The following is a 14,307-nucleotide window of genomic DNA, read 5'->3' on the forward strand; positions in this document are numbered from 1 at the left end:
AGGAAGGAGCCTCGGCACACATGGGGATTGACAGGTAGCGGCTGTGGTCCTTTGTGAGGGGAAGGGGGTCATCGTAGAGGAGGACAGTGTGTCTTCAGGCTCTGTCCGGGGGCTGGCAGAGTCATGTGGTCATTTCTGTTTATCCTTTCTGCTATGGGATCTCATTCCCCACACTAGTCACTGTCAGAGTCACTAGCAATTGTGGGCTGCCCCAGTGGCCAGATTGGCAACTCCAGTGTTCTCTGTGGTATGAGGTTTCTGTCATGTGTGACAGTCATGTGACAGCAGCCATGGAACAGCAAATGTTCCTGACAGTTTCTATTTCAAATATTCTGTCCCCAGAGCACTTTTCCGTGTGTGTGTGTGTGTGTGTGTGTGTGTGTGTGTGTGTGTGTGTGTGTGTGTTAGGTGACCTCCTTTATGCTCTCCATGTCATTGCCTTGAGACAGAGGGTGTTGCTAAACTGAGAGCTCACTGCTTCTGCTAGGCTGGCTGACCAGAGAGCTCTCCAGATGTGCCAGTCTCTCTGCTCCTCGATGCTATGGTTAGAGAGATGCACAGACATGCTGACTTCTCATGTGGATGACAGGGATTCGAACTCAGGTTCTCACGCTGGCAGAGCAAATGTTCTTACCCTGCCCCCGCCCAGCATCTTTCTAGCCCCCAAAGTGCTTTTCTTGATGAGCCGTGTTTCTTCTTAGCCTGGAAAATGGCCATTACCATGAAGGTCAAGGGCTCCTCGTCTCAAAGTGACCTGCAGTTGGGTTCCCCTGTGAAGTCAGACAACAAGTTCTCCCTTGAGAGGAGGAAGCACCGTCCAGCACACTGGTTCCTGTCACAAACACTGTAATGGACCATGTGTGGAAAGACCTGTGAAATCCTGGGGTTAGTGTGTAGCTGCCAGATACTCATTACTTTGAAAGCACACCTTTTATTCCTGGCTTGTCATCGTGGTCATTCTCTCTCTCTTGCTCTGTCTCTGTCTCTATCTCTCCCTCTGTTGCGTGTACACATTTGTGTGGGTGTGTGCACATGTGCATGTAGGTGCATGTGTACATCTATGTGCATGTGTGTGAACACCAGAGTCCCACATCCCGGGACCTCTACAAACCACCTTAGTTTTCTGACGCTGCATCTCTCACTGAACTGCAGTTCATCAGTTCAGCTAAACTGCCTGGCCAGACAGCACCCCAAATCCTCCTGTGTCCAGCCGCCAGCACTGGATTTATAGGCAGGCACCACCATGCCCAGCTTTTATGTGGGTGGGTGCTGCGGATCCAAACTCGGGTCCTCGCTCTTGTGCAGCAAGCACTTACTGACAAATCTCCCCAGGATCCATCCTTAAGTTTGTCCTTTATTCCAAGATGAGTTGAGCTGTGACTCTTGTGACTACAGGATGATAGTGGGTAGGAGTAAGTGTCTTGAAATGTTGCTGTCCCTGGACACCAGGCCCCCTTTCTTCTTGTTGCTCCTCCCTGCAATCCTTTGGTTGCTGTCTTTCTAGACTTCACTATGAGTTTATTTTGAAGAGAATTGTTCGTGTGTGATGAGAATGGGGTGCAAACACGGACAGGAGAACCTGTGATGGGAAAGGCAGGATTCTTATACAAAACCAAATATTGTTATTTTTATAATATGTAATTTTGGTTTGCAAGGGGCTTTGTGTATTTCTAAAATAAACTATGAATTCCTATGTTGACTTTTTGAAAATGAAATAAATATATGTAATTATTACCATATATACTGCTTCTATAAAAGGAAATAATGTTTTAGTAATTAAATGATACAGGATATAAGTTTTGTCTGTGTGTACTTTAAATTTCATTAAGGATACCACTCCTAAGTAAAATGGGTAATTATTATTAGTTAGTAAATTACTATAAACTTTCCATCTTGAGATGATGCTTGCCTATTTGTTATGGGTCTTGTTTCATTTTTTCCTAATGCTGGGGATTGAATCTAGGGCCTTACACCTGCTAGGCAAGTGCTCTACCTTTAAGTCATAGCCTAGGCACCATATGTCATGTTTTAAATGGTACAAAATGATTTTTGTTTAACCTGTGAGCAAAATACTTATTATTGATGATTTTGTCCCTTTTAAAAAAGCATTTGTGAACCATTAAAACACCGTTCATCTTCTCTTACTCTCCCATCAGCCAATGAGCACGACTTTTCTTGAATCATTGAATGCAGTGTTAACTGGTCTTTGGGCCTCGTAGAGCTGTCCCACGGCTCAGTCTAACTTGAGCCAATTCATAGGCTCCCAGTGCACTGTGAATAATACTGACCTCGTTAGATTACAATACAATGAGTTCTCAGTGTGAGCAGCCCAGAAGATACTCTAGTAGTTATCTATCTCTTATCTCTGTGTTGGCTTGTCCTGCCCACTGACCCTTGTTCTACTGGTTCATCTACAGGCTAAAAGTCAAAGGACCTCCAAGTGTTCCTCGAAGGGACTATGCATTAGGTAAGAGTATTTCTAAAATACATTAGCTGGCTTTTGTCTAATGTGCACATTTATCTCTTGGGGAAGGAAATACGTTGTACTTATTTGAAAACAAAGGATTCTCAGCCTGATTTTAAGAATGACAATATCAATGAGGCCTTCCACTACAGTGAAAATATACTCTACCCACCCATTCACTCCCCCATCCATCTATCCACCCACCCATTCATCTATCCACCCACCCATTCTTCTGTCCACTCACCCACCCACGCATTCATCTGACCAGTTACCCACCCATCATCTATTTGTCCATCTGTACATCCATCTGTGTGTCTATGCAGCTCCCGCGTACCTGGCATATACAAAGTAAATAGAAGTGCCATACTTGCAAGTAGAATATAGTTCCCACTGCCATGGAATTGATTGCCACAAAGGGAAGACAGATGATGTTAGAAATATCTACAACTTCATGTAGCAAGAAAGCACAGTCCTGTGCAGTACATGGCAGTGGGGACTAATGTATCCTGCATAAAAGCTATTTAAGGAATCAGAGAGATGGTCCAGTCAGTAAAGTGCTTGATATGCAAGCATGAAGACAGAAATTTGATCCCCAGAAACTGCACAAAAAACTGGCCATGGTGGTGCATGCCTTTAATCCCAGCATTCAGAGGGCAGAGGCAGGCAGGAACTCTGAGTTTGATCGAGGCCAGCCTTGTCTGTAGAGCTAGTTCTAGGACAGCCAAGGCTACACAGAGAAACCTTGTCTCAACAAAACAAACAAAAACTTGTGCATGATAGCCTTCATATATAGTCCCAGAACTGGGGAGATAGAGACAGGCCAATCCCTGGGTCTTGCTGGGAAACCATTCCCAGAGAGAGACTCTGTCAAAAATGGGGGAGGGACCCTAAGGAATGGACTCAAGATCGATCTCTGAACTCTGCATACACGTGCACATACACATCTCTGTTTCAATTAGAACCAACTTGGACCACAAAAAGACTAAGCTTGAGATCGGTATGTTTATAGCAATGGTAACCAAAGTCAAATAGCCAACACCTTTGTCTGGAATAGACAGAACCACACACTCTCAGACAGATAGCCTGGGGTTCCTGTGCAGCCTGGAACTAAGAAATAGGGATTTTTTGTCCAGGGATTTCAAAATCTACCTGATTCATAAGTCAAGGAAACCTGTTCCCAAGCATAGCTAAATAGGAACAAACCATTCTCTCCAGTGATGGAGAAGGGAAACAACTCTAACCTTTTCAGTATTCAAACAGGTATGATGGGAAAATCCTGGAAAGATGGATTCTTTTGTTTAAGAGCAGTACTAGAGGTGATTCAGCCCAACATCCAGCCTGGACTTATCCCTACCCCCACCAGCAGTACCCTCACAGATGAGGCCATCTCCCATGATAGTTTCCAAAGCTTACCTGGTCCCCAAGAGATGGGCAGCCCCGGCTGGATGTAAGGCTCTCCTGTATCACCAAATAGCCACTCAGTACAAGCTTTGACATCTCGAAGACATCAACACAGACAATTCAGAATTGGTGTCACTTGAACAGTTTATTCTGTAAAACAAACATCTCCAGGTGCTTCAGATTTGACCCACTCATCAAATACGTCATGAGTTTGTCCTGTGTGGCAGTGGCTTAAGGGCGTGCCATACAAGTGTGAGGATCTGAGTTTGAGTGCCCAGAAACCACATAAAGTGGAGTGCTGTAGCAGCCTGTAATCCCAGCACTCCTGTGGCAAGATGGGAGGCAGAAGCAGAATTCCCAGAAGCCCGTGGGCCAACTAGCTTAGCATACACAGAAATGATCAAGAGACCCCATCTCAAACAAGGTGAGGCCAGGAATGACTTCCAAGATTGTCCTTACACACATCTACATTCACACACACACACACACACACACACACACTTTAAAAATAATTTCCCAAGCATGATGGTTTTTATGAAGAATAGGAAGGAACTGGCAGGGCAGTGGCCAAGAATCGTAGATGGGGACGACTTAGGCAGTCTGGGAGAGTCTCTCTGGGGAGGTGAGTTCTAATTCAAGTGCTATGGGGCAAATGTGCAAGCATTTCTGTCCTTCATAGATGGACAGAGTATTAGAGATGACAGACACAAATGCTGTACCTCAGTCAGCTCTCAGAAGCCTAACCATCTGTGAGAGGGACGTCTCTCCTCACTGTTGCTTGCTCATCCCTTCCCCATGACCTCCTCCTGCTCTGCTTTCTTCTTTGGTGAAAGGCAGAAAAGATCCGACACATTTTCATCCTTTTGCCTAAACCACATGTCAATTCCTACTCTTCCTCGTCCTCTGGAGGAGTGAATCTTCTGCTGAATCCCACTGACTCCAGCCTTCAAGTATCTTTCCTTTCTGTTGCCATGGATACAGCTCAGTCCCCCTCATCATCTCTTGCTTGTCCTTGGACGGAGTTTCTAAGCGGCCCTCAACACCCACCTAAGTCCATTCCTAACTCGTATCTTCCATCAGAGCAGTGATGGTTATAAAGAACACAGTTCTCCTTATCTCACCAGAGAGCGGTCCCAGGTCATAGGGCCAAGTGACAAGGTCCTTTCACATTTGGCCACTAACTGGCTGTGTAACTATGGGCGTCACCCTTCATTTCATCCTTGTCAGTTGAGGAAGGGAGATCTGCTAGATTTTGGAGCCCGGGTCCTGATGCTACAGCAAGCATCTCTGCCATTCCTTGGTTTTAGGAATGCATATCTTCCCATCTGCAGGACACCCAAAAGTGTTCTTTTTGACCTCAAACACCTGACCTCTTCCTGAAATGCTCCGTTTAGTCTTTTCTCACGCAGTGCTATGGCTCAAAGCCAGGGGCCTCATATAAGCTAGGCAAAGGCTGTGCCACTGATCTACAGCCCCAGTCTGTCCGTGCACCCTTGATGGCAGTATATCAACAACTCTTGGAACACAGGGACGTGGCTTGCTCCATAGTCTGATCCCTACTATGGATGCAGCAGTCAGCTGGGAGCTTGTTAGACACACTCTAACTCCTGCTCCTTTTGGAAAAACCAGCATTAATGCTGGTCCCTCCCTGCCCTGTCCTCCCACACCCCTAGCTGCTTGTGCCCCAGGGACAATTGCAACTGCTCCCCTGTGTCTTAGGGTTCCTATTCAACTGCCTGAACAGTCTCAGAAATCAGCCCCAAAGCTTCTCAATGCAAGGAGTGTCCAAGCACCTCAAAGGTTACATGAAGAGACAAGAGACAGGCAGACAGACAGACAGACATGGAGGTGGGGAAGATCTGTCTCGGTTCTGCAGATAAAGAGAACCTCCAAGGGAAGGGTCCCTAGTTTTAGGGGTCACTGCAGAAATCCTCTGGTCACTCCACAAACCCCTGAGGGATCAGATCTGAACAAGGCTTCTCTACTTGTACCCTTTGTCCCTGACCTCCAGGGACTGTTAGGAGACACTGCCATCCACCCACAGAAGTTTGCCTAGTACTAACCTGTCCCCACTGGTGTCATGCAGGAAGGGGACTGAGCAATGGTGGAGAAAGTAGAGACTTCCCCTAAAGAATGAAACTAGAGTTTCACCGTGATCCAGCAACCCTGCCACAGGGTGAATGGCCAAAGGGAAGGCAGTATGCCAAAGAGACACCTGAGCTCCTGTGTTTGCTGCTGAGCCATGGCATGGGAAATAACCTGAGGCCCCATGCTGATGAGTGGACAAGGGACATGTGGTACTCACACACAATGGAATACTATTCAGTCATTGAAAGAATGGAATCCTGTCATTTGTAACCTGGGTGGAGGTTACAAATGGAAGGTCACTATGCCAAGTTGAAGTAAGCCAGGCACAGAAAGACAAATCCGGCACATTCTCACGCTGCATGTGAAATCTATCATGGGGGCTCTCACAGAACCAAACGGAACTGGGACACCAACCGTCAGAGTGGTTGTTACCGGAAGCTGGCGAGGGTGTGGTGAAGGAGGCTGGGCAGTGGGTCCTGTGGGAGCATGGAATGCCGGTGTGCTTTCACAGATGGTTGTACAGAACAGTGTATAATGAGTGCCAATAACTAAAGAGAGGTTTCCAGTAACTAAAGAGAGGTGTTCCAATAACTAAAGAGAGGTGTTCCAGTAACTAGAGAGAGGTGTTCCAATAACTAAAGAGAGGTGCTGGAAGTCCTGTTTGAAGAGCAGCTGTGTTTACCCTGCTTTAAACATTATCCAATAGATATGCATATTGAAATTCCACGTATTAACCTATTGAACTGTATACTTTTTCTGTTTTCATGTGTCAGTTAAAATAGCTTTTATTTAAAACTAATTCTTTTGGGGCTAATGAGATGCCCCAGTGGGTACAGTGCTTGCTGTGAAAACAAAAGGATCTGAATTCAAATCCTGAATATTCACCTAAAGCCTGGGCATAACAGTATGCCTGGCCAGCCAGCCTAGCTGAAACAGTGAGCACCAGCTTCAGTGTCAGACTCTGTCTTAAAAGCTAGGGCCAAGATCAATACTGATGGCTGCCTCTGGTCCATGTGTACGCATAGGCACGCATACCCCATTAGACAGTGATAAAATAATAGGATTATGTGTTTAAAAGGAAGAGAGGAGAGGACAACGGAGAGGAAGGGAGGGGCTCCCAGGTGCGGCCTGCCATGGAAGCCCAGAGTCCACACAGCCACCCTTCATCCCTGGAGAAAGGAGCCCTGACACTGCCTGTGCCCTTTCCCAGGGTCCTGAGTGGAGCCCCCGTCACCTGCTGCTCCACATCTGTTTACCTTCACCCTGGTGGAGACCCACAAAACCGCCATAGATGAGCACTATTCAGAGACAGTGCTCCACACAGAACCATTCAGAGCCAGTGCTCCACACAGAACTAAAAAAGAAGAAACAACTTGGGCTCGTGGTATTTTTAAAATTTGGAAAGGACTGGAACATCATTCAGTCTAGACTTCCAAGATAAGTAGAGCCAGAGAGGCAAAAAAACAAAACAAAACAAAACAAACCAAAACTGTCCAAAGTTGCACAGGACGGCCATGACTGAGCCAAGACCATGGGTCCCATGTCGATCCTGTGGAGAGATGAACGCACACCTGGGCAAAAGGAGCTCTTGCGCCATTAGGTGATTGGACTAAAAGAACCTCTTCCAGCCAGCTTCACCAGCACCCTTCCTCAGTCTCCACACTAAATCCTGACCCTGTCAAGCTCCAGCGCTGCTCTCTGGAGTTTTTGTCGCCTTGACGCAAGCTAGAATTACATGGGAAGAAGGAGCCTAAACTGAGGAATTGCCTCCATCAGATTGGCCTGTGAGCGTGGCTGTGGGTCATTTTCTTGATTAATGATTGATGTAGGAGGGATCAGGCTGCTGTTGATAGAGCCACCCCTGGGCAGGTGGTCCTGGGTTGTATGAGAAAGCGAGCTCAGTAACCCCAGGGCGCAAGTCCGTAAGCAGTGCTCCTCCATGGCCTGCGATTTGGTTCCTGCCTTGTGTTCCTCTCCCGACTTCCTTCAACGATGGACTGTGATTGGGCCAAATAAGGCCTTCCCTTTCCCTTACTTTTGCTCTTTGTTTGCAAGAGGGTGAAGTAAAGAAACTGCCAACACAACCCCTCCATGGTATGGCTAAGGGGACGGGTTTTGTTGTGTTGTGTGTAAGAGAGAAAAAATAGTGGCATCTGAAAGAGTTCAGAAGAGAGAGAAAAGAAAGCAGACATGGTCAGGGCTGTCTGGGACACACACACACACACACAGAGTGAGAGAGAGACAGAGACAGAGAGAGAGACAGAGACAGAGAGATAGAGAGAGAAAACGAGAGACACAAACAGAGCGAGACAGAGACAGAAAGAGAGGCAGAGAGAGAGAGACAGAGGGAGACAGAGAGAGAAGCAGAGAGGCAGAGAGAGAGAGAGAGAGACAGACAGAGAGAGATAGAGAAAAAGAGAGACAGAGAGAGAGAGAGAGAGAGAGAGAGAGAGAGAGAGAGAGAGAGAGAGAGAGAGAGAGAGAGAATTGGGTTAGAAAGAGTGGGAATCTGAGGTGAGAAGGGCCAAGATAGGGCTTTGAAATGTATAACAAGTACTTGTGAATAGGGACTGTAGAAGCCTGGAAGCCAGCATGGGCTTTGATATACAGCTGGTCATTAGAGACCTTTTGTCCCTTCAGCCAAAGGTAAGGGAAATGACTCCTTTTAGCAAATGGGAACCAGTTTCACAAGTTCTTGAGGAATACTGGCTTCTATCTAACCACCAGAAATCCCCCTACAGTCCAGTTTGAGCTGGGCCTAGACTTAGTTTTGGAATGAGTTAGTGGGCCTGCCCTTTTGGAGGGGAATGGGCTACCCTTTGGATCTGACAGTCACGGAGTTTATTTTTTTAAAAAAGTATAATATTCCACTAATGTCCTTTGACAAAGGCGACAGGCCTAGGTAAAGGGCCCCGTTGCTCTGCTTGTACAGGACTTCTGTCTATGCTTCGAGATTTAAGTAAGCTGTCTGAGAAAGAGAGCGAACATGAATGACGATACGGCCGCAGTTGCGGTTCAAGGTCAAGTAAATGCAGCATCGGGCACACGGGAGAGGAGGCTGCCTGGGGCGGGTGGTCTGGCCAGCTGGGCTCACGCCTTTTGCTCTGTGTCCCTCTCCTGTTACAGACAGCCCTGCGGAGGAAGAGGAGCGGTGGTCAGACGACTTTGTAAGTGTCTGCTCCTGGGATGGGATGGGGGGCCACGCCAGCCTCCTGGGGGTCCTCTCCAATGGCTTGTTTCTGAATGCTGATGGCTAGCTGAACATCACAGGGAGAGGGGCCCAGAAGGACGAAAAGCCTCTTCCAGGCAGGCACCAGTGAGGTCACCGGCAGCTGACTTGACCAGTGCTGACCGCATGCCAGGCCAAGCACTTTATACAGCCCTGGGAAGTAGGTACTCTAACCCCATTCTCAGAGTTCACAGACACAGAAACCAGAAGTACTTAAATAGTTCTTTACTGGTGTTTAGTTCTGACCTAAGCTCCCCACTACTCCCGGGCCGGAGAGCCATGGAAACAGGAATTAATTACTACAGAACTGGTACACACATAATATTCCAGCACTCAGCAGGCTGAGGCAGGAATACTGAGGGTTCAAGGCTAATCGTGGTTACTTGGAGGGTGTGAGGTCATATTGCTATTTAGCAAAATCCTATTTTTTTTAAAGGAGCTTAATGCTAGGCACGGGTGCCTCTAGAACCAGAACGGAATATTTGGTTAGCTTGCAGTTCCCAAACTCAAATCTGGGCCTTCGGGCCTCAGAACCAGGATGCTGGCTACCAAAGTACCTGCTATTACCAAAAACCCATCAGCCCAGCTTCCTAGTTCACAGAGTGAAAAAGATTAAGTCTCCAAATGGCTCTGCAGTCCGCACTGATGGGGACCTGAGTCTTGTCGGGACTAGGCAAGTTTTCTTCAGCACAGTTGTGTCCTTCTACAGTGTTAGCATGCTCTGAGTTTGGATCTGTGAGGGATCCTACACAGACCACACCCCTACCTTACATAAAAGGAAGCAGAGGTGGCTAGGACAGACTGGTATTCCCTCTCTCCCTCAGTAGGATGAGGACCCACGATACAGATATCCAGGTCAGTGTTCAGAATCAAATTTGTGTTCACCACCTGGAGTGGATGTGGTCTTTGAAGACAGCAGTTCCTCCTCCTTTAACCGCAGAAAAAGAAAAGAAAAATAAGGGGAAGCATGACTTCATTGCGGGGCATTTGGGCATAAACTTCCTCCCAGAACCCTGTCTAGCGGAACCAGTGTCCCGGCTGCGCCCCCCTGCTGGCGGCATCGCAAGATCACATATGCGCAAAGTTTGTTGGTTGAATTAAGAATTGGAAAGAAAGCAAGGATGGGCATATGGGAGGGTTTGGAGGGAGGAAAGGGGAAGGGAAAATGGTGTAATTATATGAAGTAATTTTTTAAAGCGGCCACAGAGCGAAGAACACAAAGTAAAAAAAAAGGGAGGGGGGGGGGACTGGCGAGTAGGGTCTGACCTACTCCCAAAGTCAAATAGCCACAATTAACAACCACTGGGTAAATGCCCCTGGCCGTTATTTTTACTTGAGTGGGTCTCCACTGCAGGTAGTATGAAATGTAGGCTTCTTCCCAAAGCCTTTAGAGCAGACGGAAGAACATCTTCAGAACATCACAAGTGAAAGGAGACAAGTGTCCCGTGTTTGCCCCGGTGTGACTCCTGTGTGGCTGTGGTGCGAGCTGCGTGGGGCAGGCGGATGCGAAAAGGGCTCCCGCAGTCTCAGTTTCCTGTCCCCCGCAGCAGGAACCGCTCCTGCCTCCTAAGGTAGGACCTGTCCATCTGGCGGCACCTGCAGGGATGCCAAACATGGCGCTTATATTTGCAGGATAGTGACTATGAAAATCCAGATGAACATTCGGACTCCGAGATGTACGTGATGCCTGCGGAGGAGACCGGCGACGATTCCTATGAGCCGCCACCCGCTGAGCAACAGACCAGGGTGGTTCATCCAGCCCTGCCCTTCACCAGGGGCGAGTATGTAGGTGAGGTCACTGTGGACTCTGGGACCACAGAAGGGGAGATGAGCAAACCTAGCTGCTGCCTGCCGTCCCCTGCCCTTCTCCACTCTCAATTCCAAGCGGCAGTCCAGGTGTGGGGGCACGATGCTATGCTCTATTCATTTTATGGGGAGCGTTTTCCCCCCAGACTGTAAGCACAAACAGGTTGCCTGTACTGATAAGGAAGTGTATCCTAAGGGCTGACCTCCCTGTGCCCTTATAGCTCCAAGAAAAAAACAACCTGGACATTAGTCCTCTTTCTCCTGAGAGTGTCTTCATGCAAGGCTCTGAAACTTCTGAGAAGCCCAGACAGAACAACAGTGTGCTTCAAGGACCTCAGTGTCCATTAAATCTCCTCTGCTCTGGTGCCAGACAGCTTTACACACAGGCCATTTAGACTGTGGGTGTCTGAGCGGGAATAGGGGTGCCAATGTACCCTGGACCTGGATTCCACCTCTTAGGTCAAATGGACATAGCACAAGTCTGGCTTTGAGGCCTGCCTCTTGTAGTTCATCAAGAAGTCTGGTGTAGTAGCAGGGATCTATAATCCTATAATCCTAACTTTTGAGCGGGGATGAGGAAGGATCCCAAGTTCCCAGGTTGGGCAACTTAGTAAGGCCCTATCTCAAAATTAAAAATAGTTTAAAAACAAACGAAGCAGAAGCTAACTGGCGGCACAGGTCAGTGGTAGAGTTCTTAGGTGGCTTGTGCAGGGCATCAGGAGGAACAGGAAAGTTCGCATCACATCAGGTGACTAGGTTTCTGAAGGTGGGGGGATTGAGTGTGCCCACAACCAGGGCAGTGCTTGCATGTATGCAGCAAGGTCAGCCTTGCTGTTCTCCCCAGCCTCCCGTAGGGTGCGGTGCTGTTGGTTCTGTGTTCCGCAGTTAATCTGTTAGGCCCTTACTGAGGTGTGTGACTTGGTTCACTCATGGCAGTGATCCCGAGAGGGAAGAGGCTGTATTACATGCACATTGCAAACCAGAGACCACAATTCAATTCTTCAAAGCCTGCTTTCTGTGTTTTGCTACTTCTTGTGGGTTTAAACATTGCATTAAGAATTCTATATAAACACCAAGAGCAACCGGGCAGTGGTGGCACACGCCTTTAATCCCAGCACCTGGGAGGCAGAGCCAAGCAGTTTGAGGCCAGCTTGATGTACAAAGTGGGTTCCAGGACAGCCAGAACTGTTACACAGAGAAACCCTGTCTCAAAAAAAAAAAAAAAGAAAGAAAGAAAGAAAAGAAAAAGAAAGAAAGAAAGGAAAAAAAGAAAACAAGAGGGGGGAAAAATCCAAGAGCTACAAATAAGACTAGCAATGATAGACTCAGCAATGCAGATGTCTTAATGTTGAGCACATACCTCAGGCAAAGTAGAAGCAAGTTCTGAAAGCTATGTCAGGCAAGGTGATGTCAAAGAAAGAAGCAGGAAACCCAGCAGCCTGCTGGAAGCCAGGGTGTTGCCTAAGATGGAGAATGCCAGGGCATCCCTATGCCAAGAACTTCTGAAAAGAAGTCGATCCAATGAGAAGTCAGCTCACAGCTTTGCTGGGCAGGCTGGGTATCTGAAGGTCTATGGAGCATGCTGGTATCAGATCCATGCATTAGGCATCCACACAGCACCTGCTGCCTTCTCTGCAGTTTTTCTCATTCCTACAGTAACTCGAAAGCGGATAGCGTGATCTGCTGCTTTAAAATGAGCAAGGGAGTGCCAGGGAAATTGTAACTGGTCCAAACAGGTGCAGTTAATCAGTGGCAGAGCAGAAGGAACCCAGATCCATCTGGCTTCAGAGACTGGGCTCTCAGATACCTGCTGAAAAGGACAGTCCTGGACAAAGCAGGGTCATCTGTCTTCTCCTGGGGATCCTGAGGAACTTTAAAAAAAACCCACCACAATAGACTTCATCCAGAAGTGCAGAATTAGCCCCAGAGAGGGACCACTTTTAAAGCCTCCAAGACGGATCTAGTGTGTAAATACAAGTGAGAGCCTCACTCCCTGGTTCCACCCACTGTGATTCGTGGGCTGTTGGACTCTCAGCTCTTGGAGAGCTTTTATCACTCCCCTTCCCCTGCCCCAGTGTGGTCCTGAGAACAGGTAGGTCTGCCTACCTGTTCACTTGGCCCCTTTAAGGACACCACACCGACCCTTTGCAGCTACAAACATGCTGTGTGTTTTCTAGATCCCCATGGTTTCTACACAATGAATGACCTAGAGTCTCTTCTGCGCTGTTTTATGTTTGTTTAAGATAATCGATCCAGCCAGCGGCACTCTCCACCCTTCAGCAAGACACTCCCCAGTAAGCCTTGCTGGCCCTCAGCAAAAACAAGACTGGCCTCCACTCTGCCAGCTCCCAACTCTCTGCAGAAGCCTCACGTTCCCCCCAAGCCCAAAGACCTCCTTGAGGATGAGGTAAAGTAAGCCTGCTCAAAGGACCGCCTAGGAGGGAAGCTGGGGGGGGGGGGGGCTTCCTTCCTCCTAGCCCTGCTGTTGCACTGTCCTCCAAATCCCTCGAGATGACACTGAGGGGAGGTTGCTTTCTCTAAAAATGGTACCTGTGGCCCATTTGTCTCACCTTTCTCAGAAGTGTGGTGTGTGTCCTGGATCTGTGTCTCCTATCGCCCCTGCCATGCCCCTCAGTGCCCTTCCCAGCTCTTGCTTCCCACTCTCAGCCCCCGGGAATCCAGAGACCCACCTCATCAACCTCCCTGGTCAGGGCCTGCCTCTGGAGAGTCTTCTGCCACTTGGGAGTATTGCCTTTTGAAAGTAATCCAGTGAACTGGCCAGGCTGTGAACCTAGTGGTCCTGGCTCCCATGGCATTTGCATTTAAAAGATAGTCCTTAGTTTGGGCACAGCCATTAAGACAGTCCTACGAGAGGAAACAAAAGACACCTCTAATCTTACCGAAGATGCTCTAGAAATCACTTGTTTTGAGACGCTACAGGTGATAGACATTGTGGCTTGGGAACCTGTTGTGAAATGACCTTTATTTGCATCTTAATGTAATTTCCCATCAGGAGACAGAAAAGAGAACCTTTTAACTCACAGGAGAGACAGCTTCTAGGTCTAAATTCCTCCAGGTCCTGTCAGCTCTGTGATTTTGGGAAAACTGGCTAGCATTCCCGGGTCTGTTTTTTCACTTTACTATTTTGATATTTATTTAATTAATATTTAATATGATAGAGATATATTTCTTACACACACATGCGTGCACACACACACACACACACACACACACAATGTTCCTATCATATTCCAGACGTTTTACAAAGCCAGTTTTCTAGTTCCTCCTGAGAACTGAAGGTGGCGGTGGCCAGCACCGA

At 47.8% G+C, this 14,307-nt stretch overlaps 1 protein-coding gene across 2 annotated transcripts in view; it reads left to right on the top strand.

Moving 5' to 3' along the window:
• Positions 1–14,307, top strand: part of Blnk (B cell linker) — a 65,625-nt gene that overhangs the window by 22,042 nt on the left and 29,276 nt on the right. For both annotated transcript variants that reach the window (XM_005063609.4, XM_040744626.1), the window contains exons 3-6: positions 2,418–2,467; positions 9,080–9,120; positions 10,815–10,971; positions 13,232–13,395. In XM_005063609.4, coding sequence (XP_005063666.1) covers positions 2,418–2,467; positions 9,080–9,120; positions 10,815–10,971; positions 13,232–13,395 — 412 coding nt within the window. The remainder of the gene's footprint in view (positions 1–2,417; positions 2,468–9,079; positions 9,121–10,814; positions 10,972–13,231; positions 13,396–14,307) is intronic.

The sequence above is a fragment of the Mesocricetus auratus genome, unplaced genomic scaffold (assembly GCF_017639785.1).
Source record: "Mesocricetus auratus isolate SY011 unplaced genomic scaffold, BCM_Maur_2.0 Super-Scaffold_4256, whole genome shotgun sequence".
NCBI classification, from domain to species: Eukaryota; Metazoa; Chordata; class Mammalia; order Rodentia; family Cricetidae; genus Mesocricetus; species Mesocricetus auratus.